Source organism: Brachionichthys hirsutus, chromosome 1 (assembly GCF_040956055.1).
Source record: "Brachionichthys hirsutus isolate HB-005 chromosome 1, CSIRO-AGI_Bhir_v1, whole genome shotgun sequence".
In the NCBI taxonomy this organism is placed as follows: Eukaryota; Metazoa; Chordata; class Actinopteri; order Lophiiformes; family Brachionichthyidae; genus Brachionichthys; species Brachionichthys hirsutus.
Genome location: NC_090897.1, coordinates 9,467,190 through 9,483,085, shown reverse-complemented (window position 1 = coordinate 9,483,085; position 15,896 = coordinate 9,467,190). Strand labels below are relative to the sequence as shown.

The following is a 15,896-nucleotide window of genomic DNA, read 5'->3' as shown; positions in this document are numbered from 1 at the left end:
TGAAAAGAAGTAAATCAGAGACAATATTTCAGATGATACATTAACTTATTCAATGGTATTATTATAGGTGCTACACTGACCTAAATACGTATGTCAAGCTAAAATAGCCTATGTATTTGCCATTACGCAGTATACTGCTACTTGCGACACTTTCCACATGTGTAAACAGACAGAGTCTGACTGTGACTGATGGAGATAGTACATTTAGTGCAGAGTAGTGAACCAAGCCCACAAATGTTTGTTTCCATCAATGTCACAACATCTGTTAATACAGATTGGGCAGAAGCATGAAAAAGGAAGTGGCAACTACCATGTGACAATGCCAGGCAATGGCTATCCCCTATGGAGATGTCCACGACCCTGGTAGTAGCCATCTCCTCGATGAGTTTGGGTCTGAGTGCTGTAGCCTCAGAAGAACCACACCCGAGGCAAGCACCACAGCCCCAAGCATACACCTAGAAAAAAGTGACAAATAAAAATGAATAGATCATTTCTACTTTTTACTTTGGTCTGTTACTCAAAAATATAAAAAAGACAAAATCCTGATTGGAAAAATAATGAGGCTATATTTTTGCAGCAAGACCATGAAAGTTTGGACCTGAAAATGCGTAACTGTCAATGTCTACACAGCTGTAAGTAAGAATGTGCCATAAAGCTCACTCTATGGGACAGATGCTTAAGGAGGCTCCACTGCATCCTCAATAAACACAGCTTTCTTTGTGTATCTGATAGAGCTAACTTTGCAGAAATGATTTCCAACCTGTCCCGTAGAGGTTAAAGCGAGTGATGACTGGCTTCCTGCGCACACTTTCCTGATGAACATTCCTTGGAGGGCCTCCACCACTTTTGGCTTATAGACTCGATTAGTATCCCCATGTCCGAGTTTTCCTGAAGAACACAGGGTTTTTGATTGAATAATGTTAAATTGTTTAACAATCATTGAAAACCTTCGCAGCTTGTCGGGAGTAGAGCATGCAGCACTTGGACCCAGAGCAGTAGAGGTATTCTGGCTGCTACTCACAGCAGAGCAAGTGTTGCTATCTTCACCCCCCCTGGGAGCGTTAAAAGATTGCAGGTATTTTCCCCTAATAGAATGGTAGGGGAAACACTGAATTTAGTTATGGTCTACAAACCATTGTCTCCTCCTCCAAAAGACCACACAGTGCGCCCATCCTTTGAAAGTGCAATAGTGTGGGAGCTGCCACACGAGACCTCGCCCACATTGCTGATATCCTTCACCAGGGTAGGAATGTTTCGGCTGTTGCTGTCACCATGACCTGCCATCCAATACAATGAAAAGGTTTAGAGTTTTCACTGACAGAATCTGAATAGGGTGACGATGTGGCTGAACCTGCATTATCTGACCAAGCTATTGTTTTTAAGTTTGATTCACTTCAGTTGTGTTGATCAATTTCCTTCCTCACTTTCTGACTCTCTAGAGGACTTAACAGGCGACAAAATAAAATGCAGCTATAAATATAATTCTAAACATTTGGAAAGATGTCAACAACATATATTTAACAGATCTAGTAATTTTACAACATTTTAATGCCACATATTATATCCAAGTGGTCAATTTTAGGATGAATCAGCAACCTACCCAATCGTCCAAAATCTCCTTCGCCCCACGTATACAACTCTCCATCCTCGCTGACCGCAGCACTGTGTCTGTAGCCGGCAGACACACATACCACCACCTGCCACATAACAAATACCATACAGATCATACTAAATTGATGATAACTATAATTCCCATACCAAATGTACATGCAAATATACATCTATTGAATGAATATTTAGCTGATAATTATTGCAACCTCACAGCAAGATCCTTTCTCAACATACAACATGTGCCGCTTTAAAGTATGAGTGGATTTAAAAGTATTAAAAGGTGGAATATGTAACGTGTAAATAACTTTATTTAGATTATTCATATAATGCCATTTAGTCACTATAACATTACAGAATAACACAAGCGGAATCATACCTTTCCCTGCAGTGGCCCCTGGATAAGTTTTGGGTATTTCTGTGTTGAGCTGTTCCCATGACCAAGCTTGCCATAATCGCCATCACCCCAACTGAACACTTCACCCTCCGTAGTGAAGGTCAGCGTGTGACCATCGGAGCCCTTAGATGAAGACACCTTCTTGATTGCACGGTGTGGTTCAAAGGTCAGTTTCTTCAGTGTTGATTGATTGTTGGAGTCCCCGAGACCCAGACGGCCATAGCTGCCTTTTCCACAGGCCCGCACAGAGCCATCAGAAGAGATGACAAAAGTGCAATACTGACCTGCCTCAATCTGCAGGGGAAAAAGAAAACAATGTGTATTAGTGGTTGGTTGTGAAAGCTGGTCATGGACACATGAGCAGCTGTTAGGTGTGCTACAACACCCAGGTAGCAGGCATGCAGAGATTGAGAGCTGACTGGTATATTCATCATCACAATACTTTATCTGTTTCTGCAGATGTAGAGTTTGAGCTCAAATCCTAGTTTGGAGATGTCCGATTAAAAAGGGGTGTAAATAACGTCTTTTCATAAAGGTTTGGGATCTTGGTGCTTTTTGGAGGCCTGGGCTGCACCGTACAAGCTATTCAGTGGTTTGCTTGTTGAAGCTTTCCCATTATTTCTTCAGGAATTTTGGAGAATGCTGTAATCCTCAAGAAATGTTGTGTGGATTGTCATTTAAACTCACAAATACTGCATGCAGCATCGCTTCGATCTACAGATGAAGTTTCCATGTAACAGAACTGGAATTTGAGTCCATCGTGATATTGTAACTTTGTCTGTGTAAAACCATTATTTTATGACGACTAATTTCTTGAGAAACTAAACTCTATAACAGCGTCTGTGCTTGATTATGATGAAGACACCGTAAGACATATCTCTTCCTTTAAAATGCGTGAAAGGCTTCCTCTTACTGTCTGAGCATCAGCAAAGCTGGCAGCCACCTTGGGCTGCAGGATCTTTTCCTGTGTCCCCTCCACAAGTTGGTGGCTGCTGTTACTGCCCCACACATAAACCTCACAGGTTTCAGACACCACCTGCGCCTCACCGGTCTGTATGCTGTCGGGACTGACACAGGTGCGAGAGTAGTCCGATGCCATTCTGCCGACCTGGAACAAATAGTTAAAGAACAGGTGCAGGTTTGTTCATTCTTCATACATATCATACAGTACTCTTCCTCTTCCAATGAAACTACAAACACTTTAATGAACGATAACAACGTCACCTGTTTGACTGTTTTGACAGGAATCATAGGCTGCCTACACTCACAAATCAGAAAGTTTCAGCATCCCATGCATACCCTTGAAAGATATATCTTACTTCTTCAAAAAGACAGAGCGCTGCCTCATACAGTGAACACAGGCCATCAGCAGTCCGTGTGGGCTCTCGCCACTGGCTGCGATCTGCAGAAGAGCCCTTAAAAAGTCACATAAGAAAACATATTGTTTAAACTTTAAACCACGTATAAATTCAAAACATGGTGTAAACACTTCACTCAATATTATCAGCCTTTAAAAATATACCAATAATATGAATTTCACTATACACAAACAAATCCCTTGAAAACAAGTACAAAATTCTCAGGATGCCTCCTGAAGACAGACGCAACTTTAAATTGTCCCATGTAACTACAATTCTTGTTAATTGAACATCTGATAGGTAAAATTTTTACATTTGAAAATTATTACAATTCCCAAATTATCAAAAAAAAAAGCACCTCTCCACTACGCAGGTAGTATTGTTGTATTTGAGCTCTGGAAATAAAAGCAACCATCAGAAAGCAGAATGTGAACTTCTACTCACCAAAGACCGTCTCATCTGCATGAGGATGTTCATAAAACAATCATAGCCAATGAGCCCCTCTTGGTTTTGTAGCACCTTATTCTCCTCCATAGTACTGACCATAGCTGATGCAGCCAAGGCCATCTCAATCCACTCAAGCAAGTAGCGCAGGGAACCCCTCTGGGAGGAGAGCCCTAGCAGAAGCTCTGAGGCGAGCCGACAACCCAAAATATCCGCCCCCGAGTTGGGCATGGTGACTCCCTTGAGAAAAGCAGTGACCTGGGCTAGGCAGTCCAAGCCCATTGGTGGGATCTTACTCTCATTGGCCAGAGACAGGGGGGGCAGAGAGTTAACCACATCGATAGCGGTGTGGATCACATCATTGCACAGGTTTACGTTTGCCTCAGGACCTCCACATTGGCTCGGCGGAGGAGGCATCATCCAACTCTGGCGTAGCAGAGCAAACAGAAGGCTGAGGCTCGTGCGAACGCCCATCTCGATGAGGGCGTCGGTGCTGGAACGTGGCCGCTCGCTGACGGAGTGCGGATCGGCTGAACCAGAGTTGTTCTCTGGCGAGTGCTGCTGCTGCTTGACCTTGCCCTTGTCGTGATACTTGTTTGAAAGTGCATAAAAGATGCGCTGGAGCACCAGCACACGTTTGCGCAAGGCAGCCGCAAAGGGAGAGTCGGAGCAGACCATCTTGGCCAAGGCCAACTGGCTGCCGAGCAGAGCATCCAGGTAGTGCTCCTGTTCATCACTGGAGAGGGATTCGCGCTCAAAGTCTGGAAGCTGGGGGCCCTTCAAACACAGCACCTGCTGCGGCAGCAGCACAGCCTCTTTGTTGGCCAGCAGCTTTGAGAAGAGCACAGAGACGCCCTCCCGCGTGGCTATCGACTCGCTGTCCTCTGTGATCCATGAGCTGTTAAGGTGCTCCAGCCATTTCAGTTTCACTGGGGGGATCATTAAAGCCATGGCATGTCACTCTGGAGCCATTAGTCCTGAGAACACAGTCGATAGCACGAAACCTGTTAGTACAAACCGCTTCATCAAACATGTGACCAGAAGTAGAATCGAACGTACAGGAGGCAGAAATTGTTCTAGACCAGGGGTTTCCAACCTTTTCTATGCCTCGCACCTCTAGAACACTTTTAATGTCAAAATAATATCTCATAGGAATAAAAAAAAAAATGCATTCATTGATTTTCTACTGCTTTTTCTGCTTTTCTGAAGCCTATCCCAGCTTGCTATGGGCGAGGGGCGGGGCACAGCCCGGATGCATCGCCACTTGCCAGCGCCTCGCGGGGCCACACAGAGACGAACAACCACTAGCGCACACAAGCACACACACTACGGACAATTTGGGGAGCGAATTGACCTGAATTGCATGTTTTTGGAGATGGAACCCAGAGAAAACCCACGCGGACACGGGGAGAGCACACAAACGCCGCACAGATAGGATTCGACGCCGGTACCTTCCTTGCTGTGAGCTGACAGCGTTAGGTGACGCAACAAACAGCAGGCGATGAAAACAGAAGAATAACACAGGGTCTCTTTTCGCTTCTGCAGGACGTCAATTTTGCAGACGACCTAGCATTGTCGCCCCATGCTCACCAACATACGTAAGAGAATCATCTCACCCGAGTGACTTTGCTCAAAAGATTATCCCGATGATTAACCAAAAAAAGAATTCGAGGTTATGACCCTAAACATACTAAGAAAGACCCAAAACAAGCAGGAGTAGAGGTACGTTGCTGCCGTCCTACATGCCAGTTGGGCATAAAAGGCAGTAAGAAGACACTTTACCTCTTTTGGAACGGAGGTTATTATGATATAGCTGCTTTAGAAGCAAAACAGTTGCTATCATGCTTGTCTCAGGTTAGAAAAGCGATGGCAGCAATCAATCAGCAGCAGCCAACATGTGTAAAAACCACTGACAGTAGCTCCAGGAGATAAAAGAATACTTCTATTTATCCAGAACATAAACTTCTTCATCGGGGTTGCGTTTACTGATCCATATTCTCTGACGCTGGGGGGGATGTTTGAGATTCCAGGAATGCTTTTGAACACTGACGACAGCTCTGACTCACCATGAAGCGCTCCCTTGTAAAATTAAACACGAAAATTGTCACTAACATTTCGTCTAGAAAAAAATCTCCATTCTTCATGTCTGTTTTGTTCAAGATTATTACGAAGGTGTTTGAGACGTATTCCAGCCATGCATTTAACGTGATGACAGATCTATACTGCAGAGTATTGGCTACTGTATTGATTACGATCGCAAAGCTAGCTAATCTGCCCATCTGCAGAAATCGCTCATGCTAACACTGGTTTGATATTGGTTCCATTAGAGATTGTTTGCATACCTGAGCTACCTGCCTCGTAACATTAGACAGCTAAATAAGTACAATGACACGGCTATTTCCAGAGCAAAAAGTGTAGCTAATGCTAACATTCGTGTTGTGCCAGATTAAGCAGGCAGTTTCCCTGCGGATATAATCACCAGCAGGATCAAACATTAGGTACATGAGACTAGCATTTGAGATGCCGCGTTGCACAAGCGCATTTCACGGGATCCCTGCTAGTTTTGGCTACGAACTATTAAGTTGTTTACAACCCAGAAAGACTGACTTGACGCTATTACTGTTAGCTAACATTAGCCAGCATTGCTAGCAAAATGGACATGGCTAGCAATATAAAATCTACCTAACAAACTAATGTGCTACAGGGCCAAGTCAACAAATGTAGATAAAACTTACGGGTGTAGCAGCGGGTGTAACTTTATATATTTTTTTACACTAAATACCGTAAGATATTTTGGCTACAGTTGCTCGTCTGATCTGCTGTATCATAGCGTCAAACAGATTAGCTTGCTAGCTGCACTTTTAGGCGTTAGCTGGAGTAAAAGCTCGCTTACCAGCAACAAGAGCGTCCCGTCCTTCCCCGTTCTTCCCCGTCCTTCCCTGTTCGCTGTGCTTTACACAAGAACGTAGCTGCGCTTCATCGCACACGCATCAGCAGCTCAGGAAATGTCCTCATGCTTTGATAGCGTTGCTGTGACAGGAGACAGACTCGCACTTCCATGCCTCCGCCCGCCTCTCGCATTCCTTCCAATGTGATCGGGTCCAGTCTAGCGAGCAGCGGCCCCCGACGGAGCCCTTGTCCAAGGCGACGGCGTGGGGACATGTCCCCTGTCTGCTGTCTCTGTCTCTGTCTGTCTGCAGACATGGACTCCGTACGGTGCCAATAATACCAATTTAGACAAAGGGGTCCATGACCGAGATTTTAGAATGGCCACTAGCTGCAGAATAAGGTGGCTGATCACAAGAAAACAAATAATGTAACTGCTGAAATTACATGCCTAATAAAATGGGGCATTATTTATTTAAAGGACAACATGTTGACCAAAGTCCTGTCCAATAATAATAATAATAAATAAAGGTATTAAAAAAGCATTAGAGTTAGTGTGTGGATAATTTTTTATTCTTTTTTTCCCCCATGACTGAATGTGACACACAGAAATGTGCTGATCACAGTCTGGCACGCAAAACATTACTCGTTTATCCATTTAGACCAAGACAAAACAACACAAAATGACATAAATGTTTTCTCTGGGCAATTGAATTCTACTGCATGTTGCAGACAAATTGTTTTAGTTCTACTGAGATCTGAGTGCTTGTATCTCGTAAGAAACAAACCTTTTCCCACAAGTTAGAAAAAGCAGTGATATGTAATATCTGACTGTGACAGTCTTTGATCAAAATAGCACACAGATGGCGACTGCTGCCATGCAGGGCGCTGCCAGGCCCACCGGGAGCAATTCGGGGTTCAGTGTCTTGCCCATGGACACTTCAGTGCTGGGATTTGAACCACTGACCCACCAATCACTGGACAACCCACCCTACCAACTGAGCCACAGCAAACCCTGATGAAATGAGCAACAGCCTGCTCTCAGAATAACCTCTATACTTGTGGCACTCTGGGTGTTGATTTCAGGAGGTGCTGCTTCCCCTCCTGGTTTGAAGGTTTGCTCATATCCCATCTGGTCTCTGACCGGTTCCAGCAGACTGCTGCAGGGACACAGCTCTCATTGCTGCTGTTGTGACTCACGCCGCACGGCTTTTACAAGACATTTAAAATTAATCACGACACCATTGCCACCACCAAAGGGAAAAAAATACAGAAACAACTGCTACGTTGCTCATTCTGCATGACTTTTAACTACTCCACAGAAAATACTTCAAATTAGGATTGAGTTGGATGAAGTTGGTGCAGTAAAGAGCACAAGAGCAGAGGGATGACTGTGGTGATGCAGGTGTTTATTTTCAGGTTGACCCTGAGGGGAAAAAAACCACCACCGACCTTTGTACTTTAACCAAAATAACAAACGTGGCTTGGCCCAGGGCTCGCTGTAAAGAGTAAGACATGTTTTTACCTTAAACAATGTTCTGATTTCTGTTCAGATGTTCACTATTAATTTTGTTTTAATTTGCTGATCAATTGAGAAATAATGACATAACAATTTGCCAGATTTAATTGATTGATTCATATGAATACAGCATCAGCATTGTGCCAGCGTTTGAAGTTCTCAGACATCAGAAGAATGACGTCTGTGTGTGTGTGTGTGTGTGTGTGTGTCAAGATTTGAGGTGACAGGTAAGACTGCACTGTGGCGACTGGTTTGCTAATATATGATGCTGCATAGAAGAAAACAGAAAACAGTTAGCATCTGTTTGTGAAGAGGCTATTATGATGCTGCAACGCAATTGAAATTGACATTGATGCATCAAGTAAATAATACTGTAAGCACTCTTGTGTAAACATCACATTGACAGTACAGTGTCATGAAATCTTATCAATTATCCATTTGTACATTGACAGGCAACAAATCACTCTTACAAATGGGTATTAAACAAAATGTCTACAAGATCCTTATAACACAAAATAAATCATTATTTAAGGCCTGACACATATTTGTTTTCACCTGTTGTGACTCTCCAGTTAAAGTGAGTCTGCTGGATGTTTTTAAAATAATTGTTAACCACAAAGGTTTTATCATTGTCCAGTTTCAACGCTGATCCTGGACAGCAGGTCTCCTCCACAGGAGCGGTTCAGCAGCTCTTTCAGGGCTTCGTTTACATCATTGTTGAAGGCAGTGGAGAAGCTGCAGGTGGAGAATCCTCCACCGCCTCCATCCATGGGAGATGAAGCCATTACTTCCTGCACCCATTTCAGATCACTGCTAAGCTCCAGACGCAGTGCATCAAAGTGGCTCTGTCTCTGCTGGTAGCGGCTGCTGATGGTGCAGAGGCTGGAATTGAGAGTCTGCATGTCGTCCTGCAGACTCTTCTTGAAGGCCTCCACCTTTCGGAACTCATATCGGATTTGAGAAAGCTCGTGGCGCACGCCTTCACTCTCCTCCTTGTACCAGGACTCCTTTTCATTGTATAGAGAGACCATGGCATCAATATCTTCTTGCAGGGAGTCGTGGACGGCTGCCAGGCTAATGAATGAGCTTTCCATCTGGTCCACGTCCTCCACCACTTGGGCAAAACGTTCAAAGTTTACATAGGTGTTGTTGGGTGGCATGCTTGAGTGGGATTTGATTGTGTATTCCCTGAGCCGTTTAGTCTTCAGATGTCGCTGCTCACGTTTCTTCAGCTCCTGAGCTTTGTTTTCTTCCCTGTGCTCATTAGACTTTAGGGTATAAAGAAGGAATCATTAATAACCAATAGCACAATAACACAGTGCAATTATGCTAATTAGGCTTGGGTTAATGGTGCATCACAGCCAACATGTTTGTTTTCAGCTTAAAACAGAATCCTAGGCTTTCTGGGATCTTGAAAGCATTGAGTCAAAACAAACAAACAAAATAAAAACTGAAAATAACACATTTATATTTACTTTTGTTAGCTGTTCCCACTATTCTAAAGATTCGTCTGCTTTCACAACAATACATATTAAATATATTCCTACAAATGTCTTATGTTGAGATGAATAAAAGCACTCTTGTTAACTTAAAGTGGACCACTGTAGACATTTTGGAAGCTAAATTATAGCTCTAATAGGACACCCTGAAAAGCATTTGCTTCAAGACATTAGTTGGTTGTTGCTCCTTTCATTTTAGCACACAATGAGTGTTAGGGTCTCTGCTACTAAGTTATGTCTTACATGGCTGTGATAACTGAAAAAGTGTGATGTGATGTTTCTGAGAGAAAAGCCGCATCTTCTATTCGTGCAACTTAACAAAACATCCAAATAATTTCAGTATGACAGGATGCAGATAAAGCAAAACAATATACGTTTTTATTTTACCTTGATCCATGGATGATTAAGAGCATCGTGAATTGTTAATCTTTTCCTGTTGAAAGCAGAAAATACATACATCAGTCAACCCTGCAGGGACATTTCTGTTGAATATAAACTAACTAAATGGCATTTCACTTCAAAAATACATTTCATGTTTAATGGAAGAACCTTTTTCTTTACGAATGAGGACAAATATTATTCAGAATAATGCAAACAAGCACTTACTTCTTATCCTTCTCTAACAACTGGCTGATGAATTTCTTGGCCAGCTCGCTGGTGTGACAGAAAAACTCTTCATCAAACTCATAATTTATGGTTGAAATATTCTTCAGCGTATCCTGCTTTGTCTCCCCAAGGAACGGTGAAGCACCACTCAACCTGAAGACAAACATAAGAGGAAGACATACAGTATATTATCTTATACACATATATTATTATAGATCATTTAGAGACATATCCTCATTTCTACCCTACATTAAGACTTGGCTTGACTCACTTTCTTTAATTTAGGTTTTCCACTACAATATTCTCCCTCAATACAGGTACGATTCTGAACTGATTGTCTTAGCAAAATAGGAAGGCACTGATCTCATCTTAAGCACAACAAATACAAGATTCCTGTGAAACACAGGTGAATATTCTAGAAACAATTCTCCAACCAAACAGGACACTGCAGTGTTTTTGCGCATTAAAGTCCAACCAAGGTGGCACTAAAGAGTTTCAGGTACCAAATGATATTCATAACTTGGAAAACAACAACGTCTCCAAGCTGCTGAGCGATACAACACGGTATTAATGAGGTATGTGTGTGTTTTGGCTTCACTTGCAGGATGTAGGTGATGACCCCGATGCTCCACATGTCTGCTTCTAGTCCCAGTGGTTCATAGTTAACAATCTCTGGTGCTGAAAAGTCATGCAGATGATTGAAAAAGTAAAATGTCTTTTGTGCAGTTTGACACACGCAGTACATTTTGTAGCTTCTCATGCCTCGTCGCTAAACATATAATGCCATATTCCTGATGTTTCTAAACAGATCATAGATGTCTGGAGTAAGAGCCCAGTAATTTAGGATGATGAAAATTAAATTTGGTTTCACTAATAGTATAATTATTGTTTGTGCGGATTAAAGACCTGCACCACAATACGTTTTGACAGGAAAGATTTGAAGGAACTGACACACAGAAAATATAAATAATGTAATTATCTTCTCACCCCCATGCTGATGGGAAAGGCTGGTTAAGTTTGCTGTCCACAGCACATTTTTGGAGATATAGCAAAATATAATAGCATTGCAGCATTCTCCTCAACAACAGAAGATGGAGACTCTTTCAGAAAAACAACCCTAAACAAACATGAAATGACTATATGGTAATCCATCTCCTCAGACACCCCGAGATCCCCATCTGATTTACAAAGATGTTATTCACAGAAGCTGTGAAAGTACCTCACATCCGAGATCAAGTTCAACAAGAATTTGTTGTGCAATTTAATTACACAATTTCTTTTTTTAAATTTCATTATTGAAATCATTGATGTCATTTCAAAAACGTTTGTGCTCTCTGCTCCTCTGGAGACACGGAGTCCACCATACGAGACGTTTGCAGTCATCTAGTTTGTTGTTGGTTGTTTCTTTTACATATTTTCCATCCTTAGGAGCTTGGGAAAATGCTGCCATGCTATTGTTCCAGAAATAGTTTGTGGACTAAGATACCAAAAACCTCCCAATCGAATAATGTTAATACTAATGTTAAATAGATTTTTTCTTGGCCCCCACCCAAGACCTTCATACAATTTTGTAAACTATGGTGTATAACATTTCAAACCAAGCAACACAAATACGTTCGCAATACCTACTTACTCAGGTACGTTCGCCATACCTACAAACTCAGGTGTTCCAAAGATGTTTTTGAACTCAACTCCTGCTTCAATCTTATGAGCGAGGCCAAAATCAATGAGTTTAATTCTTGGCAGTGGCACGTTCTTGTCCAGCAGCATTATGTTTTCAGGCTGCAGATGAGATAGAGACATTTACAAAAAACTAAAGAAATAAATACATTCTAAAATAAAATACCTTGTCTCTTGTTATACTTCTACACTGTAAAATACACAGAGGACATGATGCATTCATTCATAAATGTCCACAAAAACAAATGAGTATAACAAAAAATACCGGTATGGATTAAATTTAGGTGGAGGTGGAGGCCTTCAAGAAGAGCCTGTTTCTGAACCAGCAAGAATAATACAACTGGCCAACAGCTGATTAATCCCCAAAGTTATAACTGTAAAACAAGGCAATTAGAAATATCATTTCCAGCTTTGCTGGTACATGTTTCTAGAAAAATACAAAAAGTGAATGTCAAATGGTTTGATTTCCTTTTTACTTTGGTATTCAAAACACAACTATGGTCAGCGAATTGTTGGTATTCCGATGGAAGCCTCCTGACAGGCCTCTTTTGAAACAGAGACCAGTCTTCTGTGGACTCACCTTGAGATCAAAGTGGGCTATTTTTCTGGTGTGGAGATAGCTCACCCCCTCGAGGATCTGCTTGATGAACTGTGTGGCCTCTTCCTCACTCAGCGACTCCTTCTGTGCCAGGAAGTCAAACAGTTCACCCCCAGAGACCCTGGAACAGAGATACGTATCATACAACAATGACATTCAACTTAGACCATGTCTAACATTTTATCATTGTATCTAGTGAACAATACTGTGGAAAAAAACTCAATCATATGTGAACTGAAGCAAATTACTTTAATTCAGTAAATATTTTTTTTGAACAAATCTGAATTTTCACATATTCCTTTGAACATTTTAAATTCACATTTTGCATTTTTTTTTTTTCCATGTTAACAAAATGTATTGGAATGTAAAATACACATGCGATGAAGCAACAGCGATTTCATGTGTTGGATTGTCTGGGGATCCCGCTAACCACCTTACTGAGGTCGGTGAAGACTGAGTACAAGTCCATGTTCCATTCAATGCATTTTTACGTATCCATGGCAATATTGACTACGTTGTACTGAGCCTCTGGTGTTTTTTTCCAGTATTGATCAGGTGATTTGGCATGACACCTGCTAACATCTATCCATAAATACACAGAATCCCCAAGTACTCTGCTTTGCTTCCTTTGTTCTGAAAAGGGTGAAAACAGCGGCATCTCTGAAATCCTGCAGCATGATTTGCCATTCCCATCCCAGATACTGACGATACAGACAATGTGGAATGCACCACAGCTAGTTTGATAGTTTGATGCTACTCTGTCGGTGCAGCAATCAGCAAAGCGTTCTCCGCATCTTTTCCTCAATGTTACCCCATGATCAACTTTTAATAGGTGCAATTCACAAATGGATGTTCCTTACAAAAGTGGTACTATTTAAAAAGGGAAATTAACAGGTTTTCCCAATAGCATAAGATTTAGTGTCAGGAAGCATCGTTATTATAACAAACTAAAGATCAACCAAACACCGACCTCCTTACTTTTGCACATAGTTTATAAGAATGGTTCATCACTTACAGCTCCAGGATGAGCACCACATCAGTGCGGTTCTCGTAGACGTCGTGCAGTGTGACGATGTTTGGGTGCTGAATCTGCTGCAAGATGTTCACCTCCCTCTCTATCTCCTCCCGCCGCACTCCCCGAGAGCTGGCCATGCTCTGCCGCTTCTTGATGAACTTGGCAGCGAATTCCAGCCCTGTATTTTTCTCTCTGCATTGCTTTACGATGGCAAACTGCCCACTGAAACACAAGAACGGAAAGGAAATGCTTTGAATGAAGTCAAAAAAAGTAAACAACAAAGAATTCGTGCTGAAATGGGCAAATTTTCATGATCATATTGTAGCTATAATAATTGAGCTGCTTTAATGGAGGTTTGCTGATGTCCAGTTTTATCATCAGTTCAAAGTTGAACATCCCGTCACACATAAAGCAATACGTCCGTCACTCAGAGACACTTACACATCCCAACAACATGGTAATTCATGAGTTTGATGTGGTATTTAAAATCTAATGTGACAGCACAGCTGCTTCTATTTTTTTTTTTTCCCTGCTTAAAGGTTTTGTAAGCCAACACTCCACTTCCTGGTTTGCAGACAAGTCGATATAGCCACTGCTAAAAATAGAAAGCTCCTTTAAAAAGCAGCTCAACAAGCACAGCAGCTGCCTCCAACTGGTACAACACACAGCAGCGCAATTCAGGCTAAAACACAAGCTACTTTATTTTCCTGATCTCTGTGGGATCTATGGTATTTAGAATCTGAATTTTGTGATGACAATCAACAGTCAAATAGAAAGCGCAGAGTTTGAGCCAAGCAGGAATAAACTAAAGATACAACGCAGAGTTGTCACAAGTATAAATATATTTTTCAACGTGCAGTTCATGATTCTGTGTAATTTCCATATTGATGGAGCACAGCAATAATTGCTCAGTGCAGTGATCTACATGTTGTTCAGTGCCCTTGAGTAAAGTAATATTGCCTTACAAAGAGATTTATTTTTATAAAATATAAAGATGACTAAAATAATAAAGGCACTCTAAACATGTTAAACATTTAACACAGTCAGAGTGTCTATAGCATCAGTTACACTGAAATAAAATGCTTTAAATTAAATTTAAGCTGTTCTAACATTCATTGATTTATTGTAAAGTAACATACAAAATGACTGCACTGTTCATAAATGCTCATCAGGTCTTTATTTTTTAAATATTTAACTTGAGTTACATGATTAACAAACTTATCACCGTCTTCATAGAAACCGAGACAGGAGCACTCAGTTCCCAAAACACAACAGTCCCTTTCAGTTATAACATTTAAGAAGTCAAAGGTTTTTTTAAATGGGACTCAACAATGAATTATATCTCCCTACAAAGTGCTCAACTCTTCTACCAGTTTAATCAAAAGCTGGGGACAGACAGAGAGCAACCAATCAACACCTTCTTCTGGATATACTTTAAAACTTTTTTTGTGTGTGTGTTTTTACATGCTGCTCAACGTTTCTAGCAGGTTTTGTGAAAAAAGAATAAATATGATTATTCTGAAACCAAACATTAAACATTAAACATGACAGATTGTCATAAATCTAATAATTTAACATGACTGCACTTTTCTTTTACAGATCATTTCCTCGAGTCTATATGAAACAATATAAATAATAATAAAACAGTAAATCAGATTTACTGTTGTTATTCCTTGCTTTAAGATTACTAATTCACAAGAGCTCTTTTCTAATTTTCAGACGTCTCAAATTTATATTCAAATACACATACATTAATTATTATATACATACTGCATGTACAATACCTTCCCAAATCTTCACCAATTTCAAAGAAGTCCTCAAACTTCTGTTGTTTGAATAAATCCATGGCTGCAGTGTTTGTAGTCAGGATACTTCTGGTTCACTGTTAATCTGCTTTAACCTGCAGTAACACAACAAAGTATTTTTTCTTTAAAAAAAAAAATCAAAATCTGCAAGAATCTGTCACTCGATTACTGATTAAGCGTTTGCTGAATGAAAACAGGCTGATACAAGTGAATAGAAAATGTCTTACCGTGTCGACCGTAAACTCTTTGTCCTCCTTTAGTCCCGTGTTTCTGCTTTCTGTTCAGACCACCAAGGCATTCAGAAGAGCACATTTAATGAGGCCGGTTATGAGTAATATACAATAAAAAAAACTTTCACCAAACCTCTAAAATCTCCATAATGAAGCATACAGCTTAACGACAGATCAATTGGCTTGACTGGAACGTAAACTTTTCACGAGTTAACGCCGCTGCTGATGAAAAAGTAGACTTTATAATTATT

General features: G+C 41.1%; 2 protein-coding genes across 2 annotated transcripts in view; both read right to left on the bottom strand.

The window, feature by feature from the left end:
* Nucleotides 1-6,805, bottom strand: part of herc1 (HECT and RLD domain containing E3 ubiquitin protein ligase family member 1) — a 44,608-nt gene extending 37,803 nt beyond the window's left edge. The window contains exons 1-9 of the mRNA XM_068741845.1: nt 6,701-6,805; nt 3,808-4,784; nt 3,325-3,420; nt 2,919-3,113; nt 1,988-2,299; nt 1,601-1,697; nt 1,134-1,277; nt 761-888; nt 311-455 (exon numbers count right to left, since the gene is read on the bottom strand). Coding sequence (XP_068597946.1) covers nt 311-455; nt 761-888; nt 1,134-1,277; nt 1,601-1,697; nt 1,988-2,299; nt 2,919-3,113; nt 3,325-3,420; nt 3,808-4,758 — 2,068 coding nt within the window. The 5' untranslated portion in view covers nt 4,759-4,784; nt 6,701-6,805. The remainder of the gene's footprint in view (nt 1-310; nt 456-760; nt 889-1,133; nt 1,278-1,600; nt 1,698-1,987; nt 2,300-2,918; nt 3,114-3,324; nt 3,421-3,807; nt 4,785-6,700) is intronic.
* Nucleotides 6,806-8,091: 1,286 nt separating this feature from the next.
* On the bottom strand, nt 8,092-15,456 carry dapk2a (death-associated protein kinase 2a). The gene is made up of 8 exons (XM_068752350.1): nt 15,395-15,456; nt 13,611-13,832; nt 12,578-12,716; nt 11,970-12,099; nt 10,920-10,995; nt 10,318-10,470; nt 10,099-10,144; nt 8,092-9,480 (listed from the first exon to the last, which is right to left on the bottom strand). The coding sequence occupies exons 1-8, from the start codon at nt 15,454-15,456 to the stop codon at nt 8,839-8,841; spliced, it is 1,470 nt and encodes a 489-aa protein (XP_068608451.1). The 3' UTR covers nt 8,092-8,838.
* Nucleotides 15,457-15,896: the final 440 nt, after the last annotated feature.